Genomic DNA, 26,075 nt, shown 5'->3' on the forward strand with positions numbered 1-26,075 from the left:
GGTTTCTTAGTAAACTTGAACCAAATAGTATTTAAGTTGAAATTGGAACAGAATTAAACCTAGTTATTGTTGGTGCAACCTTAGGTCAAGGTTGACCTGGTTGACCCGACTCGAGTTGACCTGACTCGAGGTGTATTTTGATGTTTGACGAGAATAGAAAAGTTGTATCTTGATGTTTGACAAGAATACAAACTTGGGAGATTGTGGGTGCAACCTTTGGTCAAGGTTGACCTGGTTGACCCAACTTGAGTTGACCTGATTCGGGTAAAGTCCAAGTATGGAGACTTGGCACGGGAAAAGTCCAAGTATGGAGACTTGGCACGGAAAAGTCCAAGTATGGAGACTTGGCACGGAAAAGTCTAAGCAGGGAGCTTGGCACGGGAAAAGTCCAAGTATGGAGACATGGCACGGAGAAGTCCAAGTATGGAGACTTGGCATGGAAAAGTCCAAGTATGGAGACTTGGCACGGGAGAAGTCCAAGCAGGGAGCTTGGCACGGGAGAAGTCCAAGTATGGAAGCTTGGCATGCGAAGTCGGAGAGGGCTCGGCAGCTCGTTCTCCGGACCAGGTCAGAGAGGGCTCGGGAGCTCGTTCTCTGGACCAGACGAAGTCGGAGAGGGCTCGGGAGCTCGTTCTCTAGACCAGATGAGGAAGTCGGAGAGGGCTCGGTAGCTCGTTCTCCGGACTAGGTCAGAGAGGGCTCGGTAGCTCGTTCTCTGGACCGGACGAAGTCGGAGAGGGCTCGGTAGCTCGTTCTCCGGACTAGGTCAGAGAGGGATCGGGAGCTCGTTCTCTGGACTGGATGAAGTCGGAGAGGGCTCGGTAGCTCGTTCTCTTGACCGAACGTGGAAGTCGGAGATGGCTCGGTAGCTCGTTCTCCGGACTTGGTCAGAGAGGGCTCGGGAGCTCGTTCTCTGGACCGGATGAAGTCGGAGAGGGCTCGGTAGCTCGTTCTCCGGACTAAGTCAGAGAGGGCTCGGTAGCTCGTTCTCTAGACCGGGAAGGCTTTAGGGTTTAGGGATGGGAAGCTCTAAGGCATTGGATCGGTCTGGTGACCGATCCAGTGATACTCTGATTGTCTGGATCGGTCTAGTGACCGATCAGTAACCAAACAGAAATTTTCTGTGGCCTGATCGATGGACTTCAGAGAGCGATGGGAGGGGATCGGTCTGTGGACCGATCCACCTATAGTCTGATTGGTCCACAGACCGATCAGACTTCGAAGCCAACTCTCTGTGAGAGTTGGTTGATCGGTCTGGGGACCGATCAGCCTAGGGCCTGATCGGTCCACAGACCGATCAGGAGTCTCCCAGACCGATCAGGTTGGAGCCTGATCGGTCCAGGCCTAGCCGTTGCGACACAACGGCTAGATTTCTGTGTTGCTCTTTGTCTTCTTCACAGGTGCAGCAGGTGCAGGATATATATCGAGGTCGAGGGCCTCTACAGTAATTCTTCTTCTTGTTCCTCACTCTTGCGATCTGAGCTTTGCTGAGCTTTGTGTTTCTGAAGCTTCGTGTGAGCTTCCCTCGGCTGGTTTGCTGATCAGTTGCTGCTGGCATCGTGAAGTTGTTGCTTCATCGAACTCCAGTCGACAAGAAGGCAAGCAAAGTGTTGTTACATTCATATTCTTCTTGTTTTCTTGCTCTATCTTGTACTCCTTTATTGCTGTTGCAAAAGAGTTTGTGGCGAGGTTTCTCCACCCAGAAGGAGTTCATATTAGCCGGTTATCCGGGGTCTCATCCACCGACGGATTGATAGGCTTCGTCCACCTTACGGACACGCCGAGGAGTAGGAGTATCATCTCCGAACCTCGTTACATCATCGTGTTTGAGGTTTGATCTTCTCCACTTTCGTTTCTACATTGTATTTCCGCTGCGCTAACCTAAATTGTAGGAAGAAACGATAATTTGAGGTCGGCTATTCACACCCCCCCTCTCTAGCCGCTATCCGAAGGTCCTAACAAGTGGTATCAGAGCAAGGTTGCTCTTCGTCGGATTAACACCCGGGGGAGCACAAGCTAGAGAATGGATCTACTTGGAGAAGACATCACGATTCCACCCTTCTACGATCGCGACGACTTCGCGTATTGGAAGGTAAGAATGAAATATTTTCTTATGACTAACCTAGTGAATTGGAATTGTGTACGAGTAGGTTTTACTCCTCCGGTGGATAAAAAGGGAGAACCTCTCGAGAAGAAGAAGTGGACGAAGGAACAAATCCACCAATCCACAATCAACGACGAGGTAACGAAAATCCTTTAATTTTCATTACCTAATGATATCTTGTGTAAGATAGGTGGATACAACGATGCCAAGGAGTTGTGGAACAACTTGGCTAAGTTCCATAAGGAGAGCTCCAATTCAAGTCATGAAGAGGAGTCAAGTGAGCCAAGTAGCTCACATCATGGAGGTATGGAATTAGAAGTTGAGGGCTACTCAACATCTAAGGAAGAAGTGGAGGAGAGTTCTTCATCAAGATTGGTGCAAGAAGAAGCCTCTACCTCCGGAAGGGATGAAGAAGAGAGCGTATATCCATCCTCAACCCTAGGTAACTCAAGCAACTTAATTTCAAATAAATTACATATAATGTGCTTTGAGTGTAGGGAATATGGGCATTACAAGAGTAAATGTCCAAAGAGGATTAGGAAGACTCCACCGGCGCCAAAGGTCAAGGAAGCTGGAGTCCCGATACGCAAGGGCAAGGAGCACGTGATGTGCTTCCAATGCAAGCAAAGGGGACATTATAGGAGCCAATGTCCGAGGGGGAGGCAACCTCACAAGGACAAGAGACCAAGCACATCTATAGGGGAAGCTAAGGCAAACCCTAAGGTACCCTTTAAGGCACATTATTGCAATTCTAATAAGAAACATGCTAGTAGCTTTATTGCAATTGCCAATGATGATAAGCATGATAACCATAGAAACCGATACATGTGCTTAGGTGCCAAACATGTTAGTCTAGGTAAGGATGATACTAGAAATGCCAACCCTAGAATTAACTCATCTAAGGTTAAGGAAAACCTAGATAGGAATCCCAAAACAACAAGACATATGCCTAGGAATACCTCAAAGAAAAATGACAAATTAAAACTTGAGGTATTAGAGAAGGAAAATCAAGTCTTGAGGTCAAGACTTGACACCTTAGAAAAGACTCTTAAGAATTTGGAGAAGCCAACTCTAGGGTCTAAGGGTCAAAAGCAAAAGCCCAAGGACATGAGAGGTTTGAGTCACAAACCTAAGTCTCAAGTGGTCAAGCCCACTTACCATAATGTTCCATTCGATTATGGAACAAGACCTAGGGCTAGGAAGACCATCACCAAGGTCACAAGGGGAGTCACCCCTAGAGTTGATCTTGATGAGTCCCAAATGACCAAGGCTTTAAAGCCTAGGAGGGTCATTAGGAGGGTTGCTAGGGAAGTCATCCTTAGTGAATATTTAGTGAACCCAATGAGCTCAAATAGGTTTTGGGTTCCTAGGAGCGTGATTTCATCACGCTAGATGGTTTAGGGTGTGCCCACCTTATTTGGATAGGTAGTTAACCTAATCATGGCAAAAGGTGGCATTTTAGGAAGTTTCAAGGTATAACCAAGCCTTGAAAATGAAATTAAAAATTATTCCTAAGGTGATTAGGATGTGCCAACCACATTTGAGGAATTTTCTAGGGTCAATCTAATTGGCACATAGTGATCTAAAAATCTTTAGTATATGATTTTAGGTCTATTACACTTAGGAATATAGAATTTATGGCAAAATGATCAAAATGGCAACTAAGGTTAGAATTAGGTATTTTCTATACCTTTATATGTTATTTGTCATATATTGTTTGCCATATGCCATGTCATGACATCATATTTAGTTTATTGTCATTTGAAATGTCATGATAATGCATAGGTTAGTTATATGTCATGCCTTATTTAAGTTTCATACTTTATGCCATGACATCATGACATTGACACATATGTTCACTTATGATATTACTTTATGCCATGTCATCATCTCTTGCATTTATGATCAATTAAATTGATTTAAGGATAAAAACTCAATTTGATATGGAAATCAAATTGTTGTCTAGAAAATACATGAGAACTTAGTTTAAGATGACCTAAACCCATATCTCACATCAAAATTGACTTGGATGTGTTTGATACACCTTAGATGTGTGTGAGATATTAGGATTATGAGTTAGGATCAAGGTGCATAGCTCTTGTACCTAGATGAGCCTAATTCTAAATTGAGGATCATAGGGAAAGCTTGTATACAAGTCATGTACATTTAGCCCTAAGATTGTGATCCTAAATTGAATGGTTTAAAATCATTTCAAAATTGATTTGAAAAACCTTGATGAAGCTTTTCTAGTGATAGCATTCATCATTGAGTAAGTTGATACAAAGATGGATTAACCTTGAACTATTTCAAAGTCTTTCGAACTTTGTATCAAGATTTAAAAATAGAAGTTATTTTCATAGAAAACTATTTTTCCATGATAATATATGTTATGAGGAATGTATCCTCAAAATTTGACAATTTTTGGAATTTTCTGTGATTTTTTAGGGGTTTCTGAATTTCGGGAGAAAAATCAAAAATTCTTATCAGAGCTTTGTGAACCGATCAGAGGGGATGCTGATCGGTCCAGGGAGGTCTGGATCGGTCACTGGACCGATCCAGGGAAGTGTGGATCGGTCTGGTGACCGATCCAGTAAAGGGCTGAGCGTGCCAAAATGCTGATTTTCGACTGATTGTCTGAAATTTCAGCTGGAAGTTGGTATTTTAGATTTCTAAAGGATTGAAACTCTCCAAGACATTGTTGGTGCAATGGTCAAGGGGGAGTTGACCTTTAGGGGGAGTTTTACCTATTGGTCAAGCGGGAGTTGACTTTTAGGGGGAGTTTTTACTTGTCAAGATTAGTGATATGGGGATTGTCACTATGTTGATTGTTGTATTTAGTATCAAGGGGGAAATTAAGGATTTCAATGAAAGGTATGAGACTTTCATTAGGAAGAAACTCTTGACCTTGATTCACTCTTTTTGATGTGTGTCAAAAAGGGGGAGAATGTCTAGAGAATGTTCAAGGAAGAACATTGGAATTGTCTAGAGAATGTTCAAGGAAGAACATTGGAATTTGGGGAGAATGCTCAAGGAAGAGCATTGGAGAACTATTGGACATTGGAGAACTATTGGAAAACCTAAGTTAGGTTATCGGGTTAACCTAACTTGATTATGGTTTTTGTCAAACATTAAAAAGGGGGAGATTGTTGGTGCAACCTTAGGTCAAGGTTGACCTGGTTGACCCGACTCGAGTTGACCTGACTCGAGGTGTATTTTGATGTTTGACGAGAATAAAAAAGTTGTATCTTGATGTTTGACAAGAATACAAACTTGGGAGATTGTGGGTGCAACCTTTGGTCAATGTTGACCTGGTTGACCCAACTTGAGTTGACCTGATTCGGGTAAAGTCCAAGTATGGAGACTTGGCACGGGAAAAGTCCAAGTATGGAGACTTGGCACGGAAAAGTCCAAGCAGGGAGCTTGGCACGGAAAAGTCCAAGTATGGAGACTTGGCACGGAAAAGTCCAAGCAGGGAGCTTGGCACGGGAAAAGTCCAAGTATGGAGACTTGGCACGGAGAAGTCCAAGTATGGAGACTTGGCACGGAAAAGTCCAAGTATGGAGACTTGGCACGGGAGAAGTCCAAGCAGGGAGCTTGGCACGGGAGAAGTCCAAGTATGGAAGCTTGGCATGCGAAGTCAGAGAGGGCTCGGCAGCTCGTTCTCTGGACCAGGTCAGAGAGGGCTCGGGAGCTCGTTCTCTGGACCAGATGAGGAAGTCGGAGAGGGCTCGGTAGCTCGTTCTCCGGACTAGGTCAGAGAGGGCTCTGTAGCTCGTTCTCTGGACCGGACGAAGTCAGAGAGGGCTCAGTAGCTCGTTCTCCGGACTAGGTTAGAGAGGGCTCGGGAGCTCGTTCTCTGGACCGGATGAAGTCGGAGAGGGCTCGGTAGCTCATTCTCTGGACGAAACGTGGAAGTCGGAGAGGGCTCGGTAGCTCGTTCTCCAGACTAGGTCAGAGAGGGCTCGGGAGCTCGTTCTCTGGACTAGATGAAGTCGGAGAGGGCTCGGTAGCTCATTTTCCGGACTAAGTCAGAGAGGGCTCGGTAGCTCGTTCTCTAGACCGGGAAGGCTTTAGGGTTTAGGGCTGGGAAGCTCTAAGGCATTGGATCGGTCTGGTGACCGATCCAGTGATACTCTGATTGTCTGGATCGGTCTGGTGATCGATCAGTAACCAAACAGAAGGTTTCTGTGGCCTGATTGATGGACTTCAGAGAGCGATGGGAGGGGATCGGTCTGTGGACCGATCCACCTATAGTCTGATTGGTCCACAGACCGATCAGACTTCGAAGCCAACTCTCTGTGAGAGTTGGTTGATCGGTCTGGGGACCGATCAGCCTAGGGCCTGATCGGTCCATAGATCGATCAGGAGTCTCCCAGACCGATCAGGTTGGAGCCTGATCGGTCCAGGCCTAGCCGTTGCGACACAACGACTAGATTTCTGTGTTGCTCTTTGTCTTCTTCACAGGTGCAGCAGGTGCAGGATATATATCGAGGTCGAGGGCCTCTACAGTAATTCTTCTTCTTGTTCCTCACTCTTGCGATCTGAGCTTTGCTGAGCTCTGTGTTTTTGAAGCTTCGTGTGAGCTTCCCTCGGTTGGTTTGCTGATCAGTTGCTGCTGGCATCGTGAAGTTGTTGCTTCATCGAACTCCAGTCGACAAGAAGGCAAGCAAAGTGTTGTTACATTCATATTCTTCTTGTTTTCTTGCTCTATCTTGTACTCCTTTATTGCTGTTGCAAAAGAGTTTGTGGCGAGGTTTCTCCACCCAGAAGGAGTTCATATTAGCCGGTTATCCGGGGTCTCATCCACCGACGGATTGATAGGCTTCGTCCACCTTACGGACACGCCGAGGAGTAGGAGTATCATCTCCGAACATCGTTACATCATCGTGTTTGAGGTTTGATCTTCTCCACTTTCGTTTCTACATTGTATTTCCGCTGCGCTAACCTAAATTGTAGGAAGAAACGATAATTTGAGGTCGGCTATTCACACCCCCCCTCTCTAGCCGCTATCCGAAGGTCCTAACATAAGGGATTAGGTGTTCCCTTTCTCGCTGAAAAAAAACCCTAATCTTTCCTTCCCCTTCCTCGTGACAGCGCGTCTCTGTTCGGGTGAAGAAGGGCGACGACGGGGCCTAGGTCTTCACTCCGGCGGTCGGCGAGAGACTCTTTCCGAAAGAGCTTCACGAAATCGGGATCACCTCGGCAAAGAGCGCCGTGAGCACGAAGGAGAAGCAGAGATCTTCATCTCTCCGAAACCCTAGGATCTCTTCTCGGTTGTAAGTGCAAGAACAAGGAGTAAGTACTACTCACCTGTGGTAGGAGTTGCTTCGAACTTTAGGTTTTCGTTCCTTGCTGTGTCGAATTGCTATAATTAGCATTGCTACTCAATTCCTCTCTTTGCTGTTCCAATGAGCATGAATTGCTTGTATGCCGTATTGCGGTTTTTATGTTCTTTTGGCTATTTAGTAAGCGTAAACAGTTATATTAAAGTAGCATGTAGTTTAAGTTTTGTTACTACCTTAATATGCTGCTTTAGATCTTCTTGGTAGTATTTTCAGTGTGCATTCTTGCAAATCAAAGTGTATAAACAACCTCATTAATTAGTGTGCAATTTTTTGGTTTTGCTTTGCTACCTCCATGAACATGAACAACCATTAACTTGAGCATGCATGGTTTAGCTTTCCTTGCTACTTAATGAGCATGCACAATTTGGTACACTAGTATGTTTGGATAGATCTTTTGTTGCTGTTTTAAGGGCAAGAACTCCCTTTATTTAGTTAGAATGAGTTTAGTATTTTCCTTGCCACTCAAAAACGCAAGAACAACCTTTATATAAAGTACGTAGTGTTAGTTCTTAGTTTTCTTGAACATGAACAGCTAATATGTTTATCTTGTAGTTTGATTGGCCTTGCTTTATTTTTATAGCATGCTCAATTAGTTGCAATTCCCTACTTGTTAGATATACTTACAGTGTTCTAGTAGGCCCTATTAGGGGATTATGAGAAGTTATGAGTAGAGAAATAGACCAAGGTCTAGTTAGAAAAGATAACAAGTAATTTAAAGTAAGAGGCTACTACCCGACTTCCGAGGTTGTCGTTAAACAAATCCAGGTGACCAATTCCAAGGTCTTGACCCTGGTAAGACCAAGGTCTTTACCCTCATAGGACTGGAGCCTCGCTACCTCAGTCTCTATTAGAGAGCGCGCATTTGGTACTAAACCTGGGCCCAAGAAAGAGAAGAAGAAAGTAAATATTAATTTCAAGTATAAGGCTATAAGTAAATGAAACAAGTATCACCTATGTTTAGAACCAACAAAGTTTAGCTCTTATAATGCTAAGCATACAATATTAGTTTTCATTTGCTTTCCTTATGAGTTTATTGAGCATGATTAGCTTTATTTCCAGCATGCAGATTTATTCTTGTATATCATGAGTATGCAGATTGTTTTAGTGCTTTGCTATTAGATGAGCATGTGTAGCTTTTCTTTTTAGCATTTCAGTTTTAGCATCCTTTGTATCTTATGCACTTTCGAGTTTTTGTGAGATAGTTTAGTATTTACTAAGCATTTCACTTATAGATTTATTTTCCTCCTACTGCAGATAAAGGAAAAGCTAAAGTATAAAGAGGAAGGCGACAAGGAGGATGCGTGATGGATGGTATGTGATGTTGAACTATGGAAGCCTCGGGACTTGGCTAAGAAGTTGTTTAGAGTCCTTCTTTAATGTTATTAGAGAAGTTGAGATTGTTAAAGAGTTGTTTCCTTTTTCTTATGTTGCTAATTGAGTCTATTCCGCATTGTTAGTTTGGTTGTTTCCCACTGTTGGAGCTTCATTCATTTGCTATTGCTAGAATAGTTTTTTTAAGTTGTTGTGTCTTATTACTGCATGATTGTGAAGTATATATACCAGCCGCATGTGGCTGATGGTTTATTTTGCATGTATTGATGATTATTGTCACCGGTACAGGGGAGACTCTGCCGAAATTTTTTGGTAGGAACTTCTCTGGGGCCGTGATAAATTTAAGTGTTGCTAATAATAGCATAAGTAACACTAGTAAATAGAGTAATAGTTAAGTAACGACCACCTTTAGAGAGTAGCAAGGAAGGCGGGTCGTTACATGATTAATCCTAACTAACTCATCTATTTAAATTTATAATTCTTAATAAAATATAAATTCTAATTAAATTTCAATTACTCAAATAAATATCCTTAATTAAATAACTTCAAAATCAAATTAAATTACAATTAATCCAATAAATCTCCTTAATTAGATAAATTTAAATTCTAATTAAATTCTAATTTAACCCAATAAATCTCATTAATTAATTGAGTGGTTTCGAACACTACAAGATATATATTTTAGCTAGGATAAAAGATAACCTTTTGAGGAATGGATGCCCTCAATGCCTAAAGAGTAGCGTAGTATACCAAAGTCTTTCATAGTAAAACAATGAACCAACTCAAACTTTAAAGAAGTAATTCAATCAGAATCATCATTAGTAATAATCATATCATCAACATATAATGATAAAAGAATATGATATACACTCGTATATCTAACAAACGATGCCGAATCATGATTACTAGGATGAAAACTAAATGGAGTAATCACTGTAGAGAACTTCTTATACCAAGCATGAGGTGCTTATTTGAGACCATAAAGCGCTTTATGAAGTTTGTAAACTTCATTAAGTTGGTGTGAAATACCAGGAGGAGGTGTCATGTAAACTTCTTCATGAAGATCACTATTTAGAAATACATTCTTGACATCAATCTGAGATATTCTCCATCGACAAATAGAAGCAACAACAATCAAAGAACGAACAGTTGTCATTTTTGTAATAGGAGTAAAATATTTCCTCATAATCCATACCATATTCCTAAGAATAACCTTTAGCAACAAGATGAGCTTTGTATCATTGCAGATCCATCAGATTTAGTTTTAATCTTATATATCCAACGAGAACTAATAGTGTGTTTTCCTTGTGGCAACGGTACCAAATCCCATGTACAAGTCTGATGCAGAGCAGCTAGTTTCTCAACTATAGCATTCTGTCAAAGTGGGTTACGAACAGTTTCTCTATAAGATACATGCTCAGAAAGACAATAAAAAAATGCAATAAATGAAGTAAAAGAACGAGAATAATAAGAGTAAACAAAATTTGGTAGTTTAGTAGACTTACAAACATAAGTGAACTGACGACGGTGGAGAGAAGGATCATTTGTAATTTCAAGAGATGATTGGGTAGTGGTAGAAGAAGGAGCATGTGGAGCGAATATCTCGGGAATCAAAGTACCAGATTCAGTTGAGCTGCCAGTCAAAGCTGTGGGTGAAGCTTCCTCAGTGTCGGTATTGAAATGATCAATGAAAAATAGATATGACTTTATCATATTATGCAAACTAGATAGAATAGAAAAGAATGGAATATGCTCAAGAAACACAACATGACAAGAGATATATAATTTTTGACTAATGGGATCAAATCAATGATATCATTTTTTACTGACACCATAACCCAAAAATACAGAAAAGAAGATCGAGGGGCTAACTTATTAGCTCGATATGTAGACAAAGGATGAAGCAAGTACAACCAAAAACATGCAAAGAGGAATAGGCAGGAGCATGGCCATACAATTTTTTCAAAAGTTGATAAACTTAAATTGTGTGAGGTTAGAATTCCATTAATCATGTGAGCAACGATAAGTATTGTTTCCCCCAAAAGATACTAGAAACACTAGCAGACAAAAAAAAAGGGGCTATTTCAACAAGATACCTATGTTTCTGTCCAGCCACACCATTTTATCCAAGAGTATATGTACACGAGGTTTGATGAATAATACCATTAGAAGCAAACAAATGTGAAAAATGATTTGAAGTGTATCCCCCCAAATCACAACGAAAACACTTTATGATACTATAATATTGAGTTTTCACAAGAGCTCTAAAGTTATTAAAAATGATAAGATAATCAGAACTATATTTTATAAGATAAACCCAAAAGTAATGAGTACAATCATCAATAAATGAAACATAATACCTTGACCCCTCCTCCTTTGTAAGAATATGAGAGGGTCTCCACACATTAGAATGGATAAGACCAAATGGAGCATAAGAAAAAAAAGACTTTTAGAAAATGTTAAGGCAGAAAATTTGGCCAGTTTACAACCACTACAATCAGAAATATCAAAACTTTGAAAGGTCCTAATACTCCTGTAAAAGATAAAAACTGTAAATGAGACCCTGAAACAAAACCTAAATGAGAGTATTACAAATAAAAATCAGAAGATGAATAACTCAGATGAAAAGATGATAAAATCCACACTCGAAGTGACAACTTCTGATACTTTTAGCTGATCTAAAACACAGAGTCCTCCTTGCCTACGGTTTGTTCCAATCAAATTATAAAATTGTGTGTTCTAAATATAACAATTGGATGAAGAAAAAAAGACCATGTATCTAAACTCACATGATTAAATAACAAAAACAAGATTTAAAGTAGACTCGAAATATTAAACATCAATAAGAGATAAATAAGATGTAACAATTGAACAAAAACCTACTAATGACATAGGAGTACCATCAGTAGTCACAATAGATGTAGATAAATTAGGATAAAAGAAACAAAAGATGATAAATTAGATATCTTGCTTTTGTTTGAAGAACGCTTTTCCAGTTCCCTTTTTCTTTGCCTCTTGTTGGACTTTTAACAAAAGAGGCGTTAGAAATTTTGCTAGATCAAAAAATTCATCAACTGCTAGTGTCGAAATCTTAAAATCTTGAACAATGAATGATCATGTCTCAAGTTAGTTTCCTCCCCAAAAGGTGGATGAAAAAGAACAATAAGGGAAATACTTGTAAAAGGATAGGCATTTATTAGAACATGCTTGCTCCATCTTTGTTCTAGTTATATTATGATGCTGAACTCTTCTAAACTGCATTTTTTATCAATACTTTTGTACTTCATGTTCTAACGTTTTAAATTAAAGAGCTAGCACACACATGTAATCTGTACTTTGAGATAGAACTTTCTACTAAGATGTTGAACATAAGAGATAGAGCTTTCCACTAACATGTTTATATTTGCAATTTGTAGAAGCCTTAAAGGAAGAAAACTGTCGTGGCAAGAAGTAATCCTGTCTTGCCATCAAATGTCCCACTGTCATTACATTTATTGTACTGTTATTCTAAGCGTGTTTTGGACAGTCCAGAAAAAAAATATATCAATTATTTTTTATCATGATTTCTTTGACAATGAGTACAAACTGCTTGTGAACATTTAAGACATCACGCCTTTTTATGAGTTGGAGCCAATATCTGCTAATTGTCTGGTTGCTTACATGTAGTAAGTTTTCGCTACACTCGAATTTTTTTCCTTTTATTTGTTTAACATAGTAACATTATTTTGCTTGAATGGAAGATTTCTCTTCAAAAAGATGAAAAAAGAAAACAAGGTTGATAAGTTCAGATTTGTGGATCCACAAACCCTCCCAGTAATGCCATATGTATCCAAACTGGACAAAAATGAAAAGATTGAATACTTGAATAGCTGTGCAAGTGTTTTGGCTGATAGGCTGAGTGGTGCAGTAAGAAATCAGCTAGTTTTGTCACCACACAATGTTGGGTAAATAAATATTACAATTTTATTTCTAATAGATTTTTTTTTTGACAATTTTGTTGAATTTATGCATTGACTATCTGTTTTGTGTATAGTTGTCATTGGATTTTGACTGTCATCGACCCTTATGTGGAGATGGTTTATTTGTTCGATTCACTTAATCATCGCAATCGTTATGAGGACTGTAAATATGTAGTAGATATGTGAGTACTTATTTTTTTAATTAAGCATTTAATTTATTACTCATATGTCAACTCTTGTTATACGAAGGAGCTTGAAAATGTTCAATTCAAACAAGGAAAGGAAAGGGAAAAAGAAGCCTATGTGGGAAGTTGTAAAGGTTTGTATATTATATATACACATATATGTCTACTTGTGATTAATTAAAAAATATTTAAATGTGCATTGTTCATTGGCAATTTTTTGTTAACATAGGGTCCTCGACAACCTGATGCGAAAAAATATCAATTTTATGTGATGAAATTTATTAGAGAAATTATTGAAGGAAATGCTACCAGTGCGAAGGATTCACTTATCTCAATGGTAATATTTGACATATTCTCAATTTTCTCAAATAATTTCTTTTATTTGATTTTGCTTCTTCATTACTGATTTTTTTACTAATATAATCTGGATTTCTTAACAGTTCATGAAGACAATTTACTCTAACGAAGAAATTGAGGAAGTGCGCTCTGAATGGGTGAATTGCGTACTAGACTATATTCATTACTAGATATAAATTACTAAACTTCAAAAGATGGCTGAACTTCATTTGGGATACTTCTGAATCATTTAGTAAATTTTATGGTTGATGATTTTCTTTTTATCCCTCTCTCATTTTAAAATCAGTTCTGAATTCTGCTTTTCTTTAATTCCTGGATCTACTATTAGTTATTATTACATTAGTTCCTAGTTTAAGACCATTGAACCTAACTCCCTCATTGTTGAAGTATAAATGCAGTGCACATGATAGTTTCTTATGTCACTTTCTATAAAAGGTTTAAAGGTGATTGACAGGGATGTCATATTTTAGTTGGAATCCAAGTGTTTTTGTTAAAGGCAGTGGGAGGATTGTTAGGCAACCAGAAAGATTCATGTTTTTGGGAGAGTCGTCGGACTTGGTCCCAAGTAAACATGAACCTGATCCCCGAACATATGACGAAGCACTCTAAGATATAGATGCAGCATCTTGACAAAAAGCGATGAATTCTGAAATAGAATCTATGTATTCTAATAAGGTCTGGGAGTTTGTAGAACCACCAAATGGTGTAAAAGCCGTTGGATGCATGTAGATCTACAAAAGGAAAAGAGGGGCAGATGGGAAGGTGGAAACCTTCAAAGCAAGGCTTGTTGCGAAAGGGTACACTCAGAAAGAGGGAATCGATTATGAGGAAACTTTTTTGCCGGTGGCCATGCTTAAGTCTATTCGGATACTCTTATCCATTGCCGCTTATATGGATTATGAGGTTTGACAAATGGATGTCAAGACAACTTTTCTTAACGGAAGTCTTGAAGAAAAATCCATATGAAGCAACCAGAGCGGTTCATTGAAAAAGGCAAAGAGCATCTAGTGTGCAAGCTAAATCGGTCTATTTATGGACTGAAGCAAGCTTCAAGATCTTGGAACATCCGATTTAATGAAGTAATCCAGTCGTATGGATTTATTCAGTGTCCGGATGAGTCTTGTATATACAAGAAGTGTGATGGAAACGTGGTGGTATTTCTTGTACTATACGTAGATGATATTTTGTTAGTTGAAAACAATATCAAAGTGTTGTCAGAAGTAAGGGTATGGTTGTCTAAGCAATTTGATATGAAGGACTTAGGAGAATGCACACATATTCTTGGGATCAAAGTAATAAAGGATCGCAAGAAAAGGATGTTGTTCTTGTCCCAAGCTTCATATATCGATACAATCCTTGCTCGTTTTAGCATGCAAGACTCCAAGAAAGGTTTTCTACCTTTTAGACATGAAGTAGCTTTATCTAAAGAGATGTCTTCGAAGACATCAAAGGAGATAGAGGTTATGAAGGTAGTTCCTTATGCTTCGGCTGTCGGAAGCCTAATGTATGCTATGTTGTACACGAGACTGGATATCTGTTTTGCCATGGGCAAGGTTAGCAGATATCAAAGTAATCCTGGACAAGAACATTGGACTGCTGTAAAGCATATATTAAAGTACCTGAGAAGGACTAGAGATTATATGCTAGTTTACCAAGCAGTTGATTTGCTCCCTGTGGGATACACGGATTTTGACTTTCAATCAGATAGGAATAATAATAAGTCTACATCAGGCTATGTGTTTACTTTAAGAGGTGGAGCCATTGCATGGAGGAGTGTTAAATAGAAATACGTTTTAGACTGAACCATGGAAGCTGAGTATGTGGCAGCCTCTGAGGCAGCCAAAGAAGCTGTATGGCTTAGGAACTTCCTAATGGACTTAGATGTGATTCCTGGTTTTCCCAAAATCATCACAATTTATTGTGATAATAGTGGTGCAGTAGCAAATTCGAAGGAACCACGAGCCCATAAGGTGAGTAAACACATAGAGGGCAAGTATCACCTGATACGAGACATCGTAAAGCGAGGAGAAGTTGTTGTCGTCAAGATTGCATCAGCAGATAACCTGACAGATCCTTTCACTAAGGCCCTTCCGGCGAAAGCTTTTGATCGGCATGTTGAAGGAATGAGAATCAGATGTATGACAACATTTATGACAACATAGTCTTTTAGTATAAGTGGGAGATTGTTAGAGTGTATACTAAAAGCCTAATTTTTTATAAACATTTATTTTGAAATAAAGAATCACATTGGTTAAATGTCTACATTTATATGCTAAGTGTAGTTGTTCAATTAATTTATATTGTAGATAACATGGTGTGTGGTGTCACATATAGAAAATTATGTTATCAATTCCTTATAAATTATAAACAGTAGCTCACGACTAAGATGGAAAGGAACAAACCATTGGAATAGTCGCAGTATAATTTGATATTAATTTATCTTAACTATAAAATTACACTAGTACACTCTGAGTGTATTGAGCATGACCATTTAAGGTAAATTTTTTTTATACTGACTGCATAAAAGAATAAGACCTTTGTTATTATGAAAGTGTGTGCTCTTAATTATTATATAATAATAAGCATATATACTTAATATTTATTTCTTTAATTTATCAAAGGGTGCGATTTAGTTCGATAAATCAATAGACTCGATAAATTGGGAAATGATATTATTTATATAGTGTGTTGTTGATTATAGAATGAAACTGTGTCCTAGTAATCTAGGTTGATGATGTCCCTAAGAGGAGCTCATAAGGATTGTCATGTAAACCCTGCAGGTGGACTTAGTCCAACATGACGATAAGGTTGAGTGGTACTACTCTTGGAGCTAGATATTAATTAAGTGAGTTGTTAGTAACTCATTTAATTAGTGGACATTCTATATCTTAAACACAGGGAGACTAACACACTCATGATAAGAAGGAGCCCATATAGTAATATGAGATTGGTGCGGTAGTTCAATAATAACTCTTTAGTGAAATGAAATATTATTGATGAACTCGAGTTGGGTGTTCGAGGCGAACACGGGAAGCTCAAGTTCATCGGGAGACCAAAACCAATTCCTCCTCTCGATCCCCTATCGTAGCCTCTTATTTATAAAAGTGTTATACCCACCCATACCCACCTTCTTACCCACCTTAAGGTGGTCGGCTAAGTCTAGCTTGGAGCCTAAGCTAGGACCGGCCAAACCAAGGTGAGATGGTGGCCGGCCCTAGTTTGAACCCAAGCTTAATTGGTCGGCCACATTAAAATAAAAGGATTTTAGTTTTTAAAATCTTTTCTTATGTGGGAGCCATAGTTTTAAAAGAGAGTTTAAAATTTAAATATTTTCTTTTATAGTTTTCTACAAAAGATTAAGAGAAAGATTTGATATCTTTCCTTATTTATAGTTAAAAGGAAGATTTTAATTTTTGATAAAACTTTCCTTTTTTGTAACCATCCTTATGATTTTAAAAAGAGAGTTTTAAAATTAAATCTTTCCTTTTATAGTTTCTACAAAAGATTAAGAGAAAAGATTTGATATCTTTCCTTATTTGTAAATTGAAATGAAGATTTAAATTTTCAGAAAACTTTCCTTTTTGTAAATCATCCACATGTTTTAATAGAGAGATTTTAATTTATAAAAGTTTCCTCTTATAACCAACCATGAAGGGAATTTTTAAAGAGAAATTTTTATTTTAAAAATTTTCGAAAACAAATTGGGAAGTTTTAATTTTGTGTTTAAAACTTTCCTTCCTTGGAGGATTAGATATGCTCGGCCGCATTAATAGAGAAAAGGATTTTTAATTAGTTAAATTTTGCTTTTCGATGACAAGGAAAATAAGGAAGTTTTTATTAAAACTTTCCTTATTTGCCAAGACCAAGGAATATAAAAGAGAGGGTAGAGGTGCCTCACCGAAGAACAACAATATATATCTAGTATTCCTCTCTTCTCTTCCTTGTGGTGGTCGACCCTTCCTCTCTTCTTCCTCTTCCTCTTTTCTTCTTCCTTGGTCGGCGGCATCAATTCTCTAGGAGACCATTGGTGGCCGAATTTTGCTTGGAGAAGAAGTAAAGAAAGGAGGCTTTGTTTCTTTGCATCCCTTGGAGCTTGGTTGGTGGCCGAAGACCTTCATCTCTAGGAGATTCTTGGTGACCGAAACTTGCAAGGAGAAGAAGGAGACTTAGGTGGATTCTCGTCTCGGTAGATCGTCGCCCACAAGACGTCCGAGATAAGAAGAGGAATACGACAAAAGATCGTGAGGTCTATAAGCTATAAAAGGTATAACTAGTTATTAGTTTCCGCATCATAACTAGTTCATCCTTTTATTTAGATCTTGAAATACCAAACACAAGAGACTAATGAATCTAGGTAATCGAATTTATGTTTTTGATTTTGTGTTTCTTTTGTTTTTCAAACTTGTGATTCAATTGTTCTTTTTGATTAAACCTAGGGTTACTATAAGGAAATTAAATATTAAATTTCGTTGAAAGGCTTTGTCTAGGAAGTGGTGGATGCTCCCATATCCAAGAAGGCCTAGTGTCTCACCATGTTTAACCTGGAAGCCGATCTCTAAAATTAATATTTAATTGAATTTGTAATATAGGTGGATTTGGATTAATAATGTTAAGTATCGTTTACGATCCAAGTCTAAACCTCTAAGTACAGATAAGTTGAATTTGGAATCAATAATGTTAAGTTCTGTTTGCGATTCCAAATTTAATTTCCAAAGAACACAATAGGTTGTTAGGAATGGTTCAGGACTTGTACAAAATTTTTGTACCGGAGAACCAGTACGATATTCCGGAATAGCAACCAACACCTGCTCTGGGGACTTTTTCCCTGGTTCTTGGTCTCTAACGTTCTATGTACTTGTCTGAGTGTGTGCAGAGGTCTGATACCACCGGCGCAAGCTTAGCAGTTCTTCCAAGCCACGTGGGGGTCTGTTCTCTGAAGCCCGTGCGACCGCAACGTCATAGTTTCCTCCCTGTCAACTCTAACGACACTTCATCCGACTTTCGTCTGACTCAGACTTCGGACAGGATCATTCATCATTAGAGACATCCATTTAAATTTCTAATTCCATTCGACTGTCATTATATTTTTATTCAGTTCATGTATTTTCAAAAAGATCTTCCAATCATATACTCATATGTATTGGGTCATCCTTAAAACTAGAAGTTCTTCATTCAAATTGAAATTGTAATTAATAGTCTCTCTAGTATTGACCATAACGTTAGAGGAAGTTAAAGGTAGTATCATATTGTCGGTGCTCAAATTTATATTTGGAGGAACCAGTACGTTTGAGTTCTCTAATTGTGATTCTATAGTTTGCATTATAATTGAGAGTGCATTGTCAAAAATTGAATCTTCATTGCATTGATACAATCAGAAATTAACCATATTACGAACTAAATTTTTTTATTAAGATTATGAATTTTTCAAAAACATACTAGTCGAGTGGAGGAAGTCGAAAGATCATAAAAAGTGTATCTTCCTAAAATTGTACTATATTTTAGGATTTATCCTTATAGAAACAATTAACTTTTAGATCATAAACACACTTAGGGGGCGTTTGGTTAAATGGTGGGAATCACTATAGGTATAGGTTTGATAGTAGGGTGGAATGAGAATAGAATGGAAATGAAATTCATTAACTTATATGGGTTTGGTTGATTTCCATAAATCTAGTAATCATTCCCAAACCCACAATCCAAATACTATCTTTTACTATCATTTCATTCTCTCATTCTCAAACCCATCAACCAAACACCCCCTTAGATTTTTTATTAAAGTGTTAACAAAGGGTAAGATAAAGATATCTATAAAATTGACAATATTAATCTTCCTATAAATTGATAAGGCTAATATGTAAACAAGTAAAAAGTATTTTAAAACTAGTAGAAGAAAATATACAGGTCTCTGATTAGAGTGAAAAGCTTTGTCCTCTCTAGAATTTTAAATGTCGCTGGCGTTTTAAAGTTTTTTTAGAATACTTGGAATTTTGGAGTAGGTTTTTTCTATGTCAAGAATTTCGGTGTTGATACACATGATGACCACGAGGGATAATGATGATGGTAAAATAGGTATCAGATATGTGATCAGATAATTTTTAAGCTCACGTATGTGATTTAGGTAATACGTAAATTTACCAACGGGGTTCGATAATTTGCCATAAATTAAAATAATATCTGTTATAGTTGTGTGTAACAGCTAAAAAAATAGTTGATATAATATATATAAATAAATAAATTTAATTTGATTAAAAAACTTATATAGAGTATTTTTATATTAAAATATTATATTTGCTTAATTAAAATCATTTAAACTCGATTAAAATTATTTCAACATAATTAAATTTACTATAAAATAATAATAATAATAATAATAATAATAATAAAAGAATGTCACATTAATGCAGAAAGGGTTTATTGCAAGATAATATTTTTGAGATTAATAATAATAATAATAATAACAATAATATTCGACTTTATACAATTGTGAGAACTAGTTAGAATTTTTTTATAATAAATTTTATCATATTGAAATGATTTTAATAGAAATTGAGTAATTTTAAAGTTAAGATTTTTTATATAAAAATATTATATATATTGATTTTTTATCAAATTAAATTATATTTTACATGTTATAATTGTGATAACTAATTAGAAAATTAAATGATTTTAATAGAAATTGAGTAATTTTCTTAAGATTTTTTTATATAAAAATATTATATATATAGATTTTTATCACATTAAATTATTTATGACAATTATATTATAGCTATTATAATAGTATTTAAATGTGGGTATATTAATGAGTAATATGGTGAGGAACCTTTTAATTTTTTCAAAAATGAGGTAATTCTGACGATTTTTAATGGATATTAAATATTTGACAAGATTTCCGAATCTCATTCTTTTCCATCGGATCTCTAACACTATTTATTTTTCAAAGAGAGCAATCATAACAAAAGGGAAAAAAAAGGCATTGTCTACCTTTGAAATTTAGACAATCAGACAGAGTATAATAATTTTGATTCAATTTAAGACTATTTGAGTGCATTTAATAATTTTGATAAAGAAACTACCGTATGGCCAACTGTATAATCTCGTAAGTAGACCAATAATTACTTAAATATATTAAAATAATAGTTACAATCTAATAAAAAATAAAAATACTGTAAAGGTATGGTAGTTATCAAAATACATGCTTCAAAGTTTAGCTAATTAGCAAAATATATATTATTATTTTTAGCTATCACTTAAATTATTTTGGTATTATATTAGTGTTAATATAATATATATGAATATTTATAAATCATATAAAATAAATATTTACTGTTAAATAATTAAACAATATTATTCAATATTAATATGATTTATTCTATAAAAGTCTTAATCTGAAAATAAAATAAAAATTATGTTATTAATACATCATGTTATATAGCGAGAATATCTTATATTACTCAAAAAACCGATGAGATAATTGAATAGATACAAAGATGAATAGATGCTATTGTGATTTTTCTCAAAGAATCAATGATATACAGATATGCAGAAGAATCGAAACAGATAAATTGATACGTTCTAATATAAGAAGGAGAAGAAGGAGAAACCTGTAATAAAAATTATAAAGGGAGAGAGGAGGAGAAAATGATGAAAAATCGATAAGAATTGAGTCAGCGAGAAGAAGCGATGTAAATAGTATAAATTATGTTATGGGTTTGTGATTTAAAAAGGATAAGTAGTTGAACTTACTAATAAATTTTAAAATTATTTTCAGTGTAAAAAGAAAAAAAAATATTAGCATAATTTAATTTTAAATTTCATCAAATCAATTTAATTATAGTTGATTATTAAAAAGTTTAAATTCCTAATTAAATAGTAAATAGTAAATAGTAAATAGTAAATAGTAAGATGAGAATGCTTCGTTAATAGAAGGCTATCTCAATATTGATAAAACTTTAAAAGTATCTTAAGAAATTCATCAAAGCCTCATGTGCATTTTAACAAAAATAGCCTAAACAAGTGTGTTTTCTTTTCATTTGCATTTGGAGAAATTGGTATTTAGGTGAATGAATCTATTTCTATCTGAATTAGTCCCAATTTGTTAGGAACCAAGTCAAAACAAAGACGACCAGCCCTGAAAACACGAGAATTCTTCTCGACTTGTAATAAAGTGAACTCGTACGTAAAAAGTTGTGGTGGGAGAAGGAATGACTTCCTTAATTTGTCCTTCCTCCTCGCCGCATTCTAAGGGATTATCCATTCCCACACATTAACCATGTTGAATGCAAGTGCCTACTCATCCCCCTTCTTTTAACTTTTCCTTCATCATTTCTTCTCTTTCAATTTCTCAAAATCAAAATCAAAATCAAAATCCTCACGTATATATTCATTGTTTTACCGATAGAGAAGCTTCTGCATCGCCTGGTAAATTAAACTTTTGCGAGAGACAAGTAAGAGGCGTTCTTGGTCGTGTTCAAGGTAGAACTGCAGGAAGATGGCCATGCGTGTGTTAAAGAAAAGAGATCATGCTTGAAATTTGACAGGAGGTTGGTGGTATATTGTAGTTGTATGAATGTCTTTTAAATGCATAGAACAAAAGGTTTTAGACGTTTGCATGTTGCAGTCCTCTGTGAGATCATTAATGGAATTGAGAGCTTCATAGAATTTGTCTCTATGGTCCTATTCAACTATGAGGAAACACGCCATTATTCACCATAATGTGTGTTTAGTTGGTCTCTCTTTTAGTCCAACACTAGTTATATATGTAATGAAAGTAAAAAACATAGCAAACTTCTTTCACAGATTTACTTAAGTTTCTGCTCTTGTAAACATGGTAGGGAGTAGCCAAAGAGTAGGTCCAGAGCTCCATTAACATGGACCTTGAAGCTTCAACATCCACTCCTACCTCAACCATGGAAGTCCACAAGGTAGCCGTGCCGAAAGAAAAGACTACCCTTGATTCTCTCAAGCATTTTCTGGTTGAATTCTTCTTCCCGGACAACTCCATGCACAAGTTCAAGAACAAATCTTTCTTCATGAGGGTGGTTTTGGCTCTCCAATTTGTCTTCCCAATCTTGGAGTGGGGCCCTCATTACAACCTGAATCTACTGAAGTCCGATGTCATCTCAGGGATCACCATTGCTAGTTTGGCCATCCCACAAGTATGATCAGCAAAAAACTCCTCTAAATGTAGGATCTTGAATTATGTTTAAAAGATAAAAACTTCAACTAAATAATGTTGAACAGGAATGTGGAAGGAAAATGTTTACTATCTTGTGTTTGTTTGTCTTGAGACAGGGAATTAGCTATGCTAAGCTTGCAGGCTTGCCTCCAATTCTAGGCCTTTGTAAGTCGATATGCTGAACTTATTTTCAAAGTTTCTGAAAACTTATACTGATCAATTGGGGTTCACAGATTCTAGTTTTGTGCCACCACTGGTATATGCGGTGCTCGGAAGCTCGAGAGACATGGCGATTGGTCCAGTGTCAATTGCATCTTTAGTGATGGGATCCATGCTTCGAGAACTGACCTTGGTTAATGAAGACCCTTCCTTGTATCTTCAAGTTGCTTACACTGCTACCTTCTTTGCTGGTGTATTGCAAGCCAGCTTAGGCTTTCTGAGGTAAAAAATTTCACCTAATACTGAAGCAACAAGGATTGTAAAGATTTGATGGTGCCTTCTTGGTTCTTTATAGGTTAGGATTCATATTAGATTTTCTATCGAAACCGACACTGATTGGATACATGGGCGGTGCCGCTGTTATAGTTTCTCTTCAGCAGCTCAAAGGACTGCTTGGACTAGATCACTTTAGTAACCAGATGGGGATCATTCCTGTTATTCAGTCTATTGTTGTGAATAGAAAAGAGGTAAAAGAAGAGATCTCTTCATGTTAGAGAACAAAATGATTGCAAGAATTCATTAGCTAACACATTAACCTTTTTATGTTCATCAGTGGAAATGGCAAGCACTTGTCATGGGAGTCTCATTCCTTCTCTTTCTACTAGTCGCAAGGCATATAGTAAGCTCTTAATCCATCCTTGTTTTCATCACATTCAGATTAAAATAGTTTTATGAAATTTGAAGTCGAGCTGAATTTGTTTAACAGAGCTCTAAATGGCCCAAGCTCTTCTGGGTATCAGCTGCTGCTCCTTTAACCTCAGTGATCATCTCGACTATCTTTTCCATCATCTTCAAAGTCTCACATCATGGCATTAGAACAGTACGGTTCTTCTTCGTCTCTCGTAACATATGATTCATTTTCCATTGCTTCTGAAACCAAAATTTTATTTATTCTTCTGAGAATTCTTATTGTTATCACTTGCTGATATCAAACAGATTGGGCATTTGAAGGAAGGAGTGAACCCCCCTTCAATGGACATGCTAAACTTCAAAGGTCCCTACTTAGGCCTTGCTGTTAAAACCGGAGCAATTTCAGGAATCTTGGCTCTCACAGTATGATGCTAAACCTTTAAACTTATTTAAATACCATACAAATCCACTCAAATAAAATGCACAGATTCACTAAATATTACAGGAAGGCATGGCAGTGGGCAGAACATTTGCTTCTAGGAAAAACTATCAATTCGATGGCAACCAAGAGATGATGGCCATAGGAATTACGAACATGGCAGGATCATGCACTTCTTGTTTCGTGACGACTGGTAGAGATCCATCGATTTAAACGATTTTGTTGCATAAACTTTGCTTAAGTTTAAATTGTACATGTAAAACTACAGGTTCCTTCTCTAGATCAGCTGTGAACTGCAATGCTGGGTGTAAGACAGCAGTTTCAAACATGATAATGGCAATTGTAGTGCTCCTCACGCTGCTATTTATCATGCCCCTCTTCCACAACACTCCTAATGTCATCTTGTCAGCGATCATCATAACAGCGGTCATTGGGCTAATCGACATCCCAGCCGCGGTTAAGTTGTGGAAGGTGGACATCATGGATTTCCTAGCTTGCATGGCTGCTTTCTTCGGGGTTCTTCTTATCTCAGTGCCTATGGGGCTTGCAATTGCAGTAAGTGGTCTGTGATCAACTACAATCTAAGAATTAGTTTCTCAGACTGCTTTCCTATGGTTCAGGTGGGCATATCTTTGTTCAAAATCTTGATTCATGTCACTCGGCCAAACATAGTGATCATGGGGAATGTCCAAGGAACTAAGTGCTATCGAAGTATATCGCAATACGAGGAAGTCACAGGGGTTCCTTCATATCTGATCATCGGTATCGAATCTCCTATATATTTCACCAACTCCATGTATGTTCAGGAAAGGTTAGTTTGCAAGAGTTACCTGCATTACTCAGGCAATTTAAAAAATATATAAATAAGCAAAAAAAGACACATGAACTTTGAATTGTTGTTTATAGGATCTTGAGATGGGTCAGGGAAGAGGAAGAGAGGGTCTTTATGCTGAAGGAGAGTCCCCTTAGATGCATTGTTTTGGACATGTCTGGTAAGGAATATATATTCAATCCATAAGTTTCAGACAAGTAATGAGCTGCAAAACTCTTGCAGCAGTGGCAAGAATAGATACAAGTGGCTTGGCAGCACTCTCAGAGTTGAAGAAGAAACTTGGGGATAAATATCTCGAGGTGATGCACTCTATATTTACTCAACTACTCAATTTCGAGAAGCCATTGTAGTCAGAGTTATAGAACATACTATTTTTTGCTCAAAACTGCAGTTTGTTTTGGCTAATCCTGTTGGAGAAGTGACAAGGAAGTTGTTTAGATCGAAGGCATTGGAGAGTTTCGGTCCAGAACGCATCTTTATGACAGTGAGCGAGGCCATTGCTGGAACTCTTATTAAGTTTGAGCAAGATAGCAGTCCATTGAACCAATAATTTAGGCTTAGCTTCCATGGCAACCATCTGTTTGCAATTTGTAACAAGCAATGGCAGGTTTAGATGAGTTGTTTCTGATCTCATCTTGTTGTAGTGCAGTAAAAAATTTGGAAAAAAAAAATGCATATGGAGGACTTAAATAATCTCAGAAAATCTCACGTCTTCATGTTCTCTGATGGATGCATAATTTGTTAGATAAAAAAGGGAGGAGGAGAATTGGAGGTCAAGAAAAAGACAAGTGGATCACAATAATTTACAATGTTTCATTCATCAACATGTGGCCTATTTATAGGCAAATTACACAACCCAATTAAGCCACCAACTCCACAATTAGATTCCACTAACTCTAGTACTACCCAATACATTGAATAAAGATTATTTTTCTTTTACCACTAACCACCACTATTATCACTAATTACCTCATCAACCCACTAACTCTATAATTAATTTTGGATCATTTATCAACACTCTCCCTTGATTCAAAATTATAAATACCAAAACACAATCTAAAGTAAATAAATTTATCTATTGGAATTTGTTAAAATATCCGCCACTTGTTCATGTGTACAATAGTTCAACTCAATTTTTTTTATTTAAAACTAAGTCTCGAATAAAGTGTAGACGAATATCAATATGCTTAGACCTCCCATGAAAAGTTGGATTTTTTGTTATTACAATCATCACCTTATTATCACAAAAAAATAGTAGTATCTTTTCTTATTGGTGAAAATTTGCAAATACTCTTCTAATCCAAATTGCTTGGCATGCCATTGAAGTTGCTGTCATATATTCTACTTCTGGAGAACATAGTGTTGTAGTAACTTGTTTCTTTGGACTCTATGAAATTACTCTTGACCTAATATTAAAAACACTCGCTGAGTTGCTCTTTCGATTATCTACTGAACTTGTCCAATTACTATCAATGAATCTGCAAAGATCAAATTTTAA

General features: G+C 37.0%; 1 protein-coding gene across 1 annotated transcript; it reads left to right on the plus strand.

Annotated features, from left to right (window-relative positions):
• Nucleotides 1–21,690: 21,690 nt before the first annotated feature.
• On the plus strand, nucleotides 21,691–25,228 carry LOC121989876 (probable sulfate transporter 3.4). Its single transcript, XM_042544180.1, has 14 exons — nucleotides 21,691–21,822; nucleotides 22,114–22,437; nucleotides 22,574–22,622; nucleotides 22,691–22,898; nucleotides 22,972–23,143; nucleotides 23,230–23,295; nucleotides 23,383–23,496; nucleotides 23,613–23,729; nucleotides 23,812–23,938; nucleotides 24,014–24,300; nucleotides 24,366–24,556; nucleotides 24,652–24,737; nucleotides 24,800–24,876; nucleotides 24,969–25,228. The coding sequence occupies exons 2-14, from the start codon at nucleotides 22,150–22,152 to the stop codon at nucleotides 25,125–25,127; spliced, it is 1,941 nt and encodes a 646-aa protein (XP_042400114.1). The 5' UTR covers nucleotides 21,691–21,822; nucleotides 22,114–22,149; the 3' UTR covers nucleotides 25,128–25,228.
• Nucleotides 25,229–26,075: the final 847 nt, after the last annotated feature.

The sequence above is a fragment of the Zingiber officinale genome, chromosome 6B (genome assembly GCF_018446385.1).
Source record: "Zingiber officinale cultivar Zhangliang chromosome 6B, Zo_v1.1, whole genome shotgun sequence".
NCBI lineage: Eukaryota > Viridiplantae > Streptophyta > Magnoliopsida > Zingiberales > Zingiberaceae > Zingiber > Zingiber officinale.

Bases quoted from the DNA above. Each gene is read 5' to 3' on its own strand.
- LOC121989876 (XM_042544180.1), top strand. From the start codon at position 22,150: ATGGACCTTGAAGCTTCAACATCCACTCCTACCTCAACCATGGAAGTC. The intron at 23,497-23,612 runs GTACGGTTCTTC...GATATCAAACAG, and splicing joins CACATCATGGCATTAGAACA to ATTGGGCATTTGAAGGAAGG. The intron at 23,730-23,811 runs GTATGATGCTAA...TAAATATTACAG, and splicing joins CAGGAATCTTGGCTCTCACA to GAAGGCATGGCAGTGGGCAG.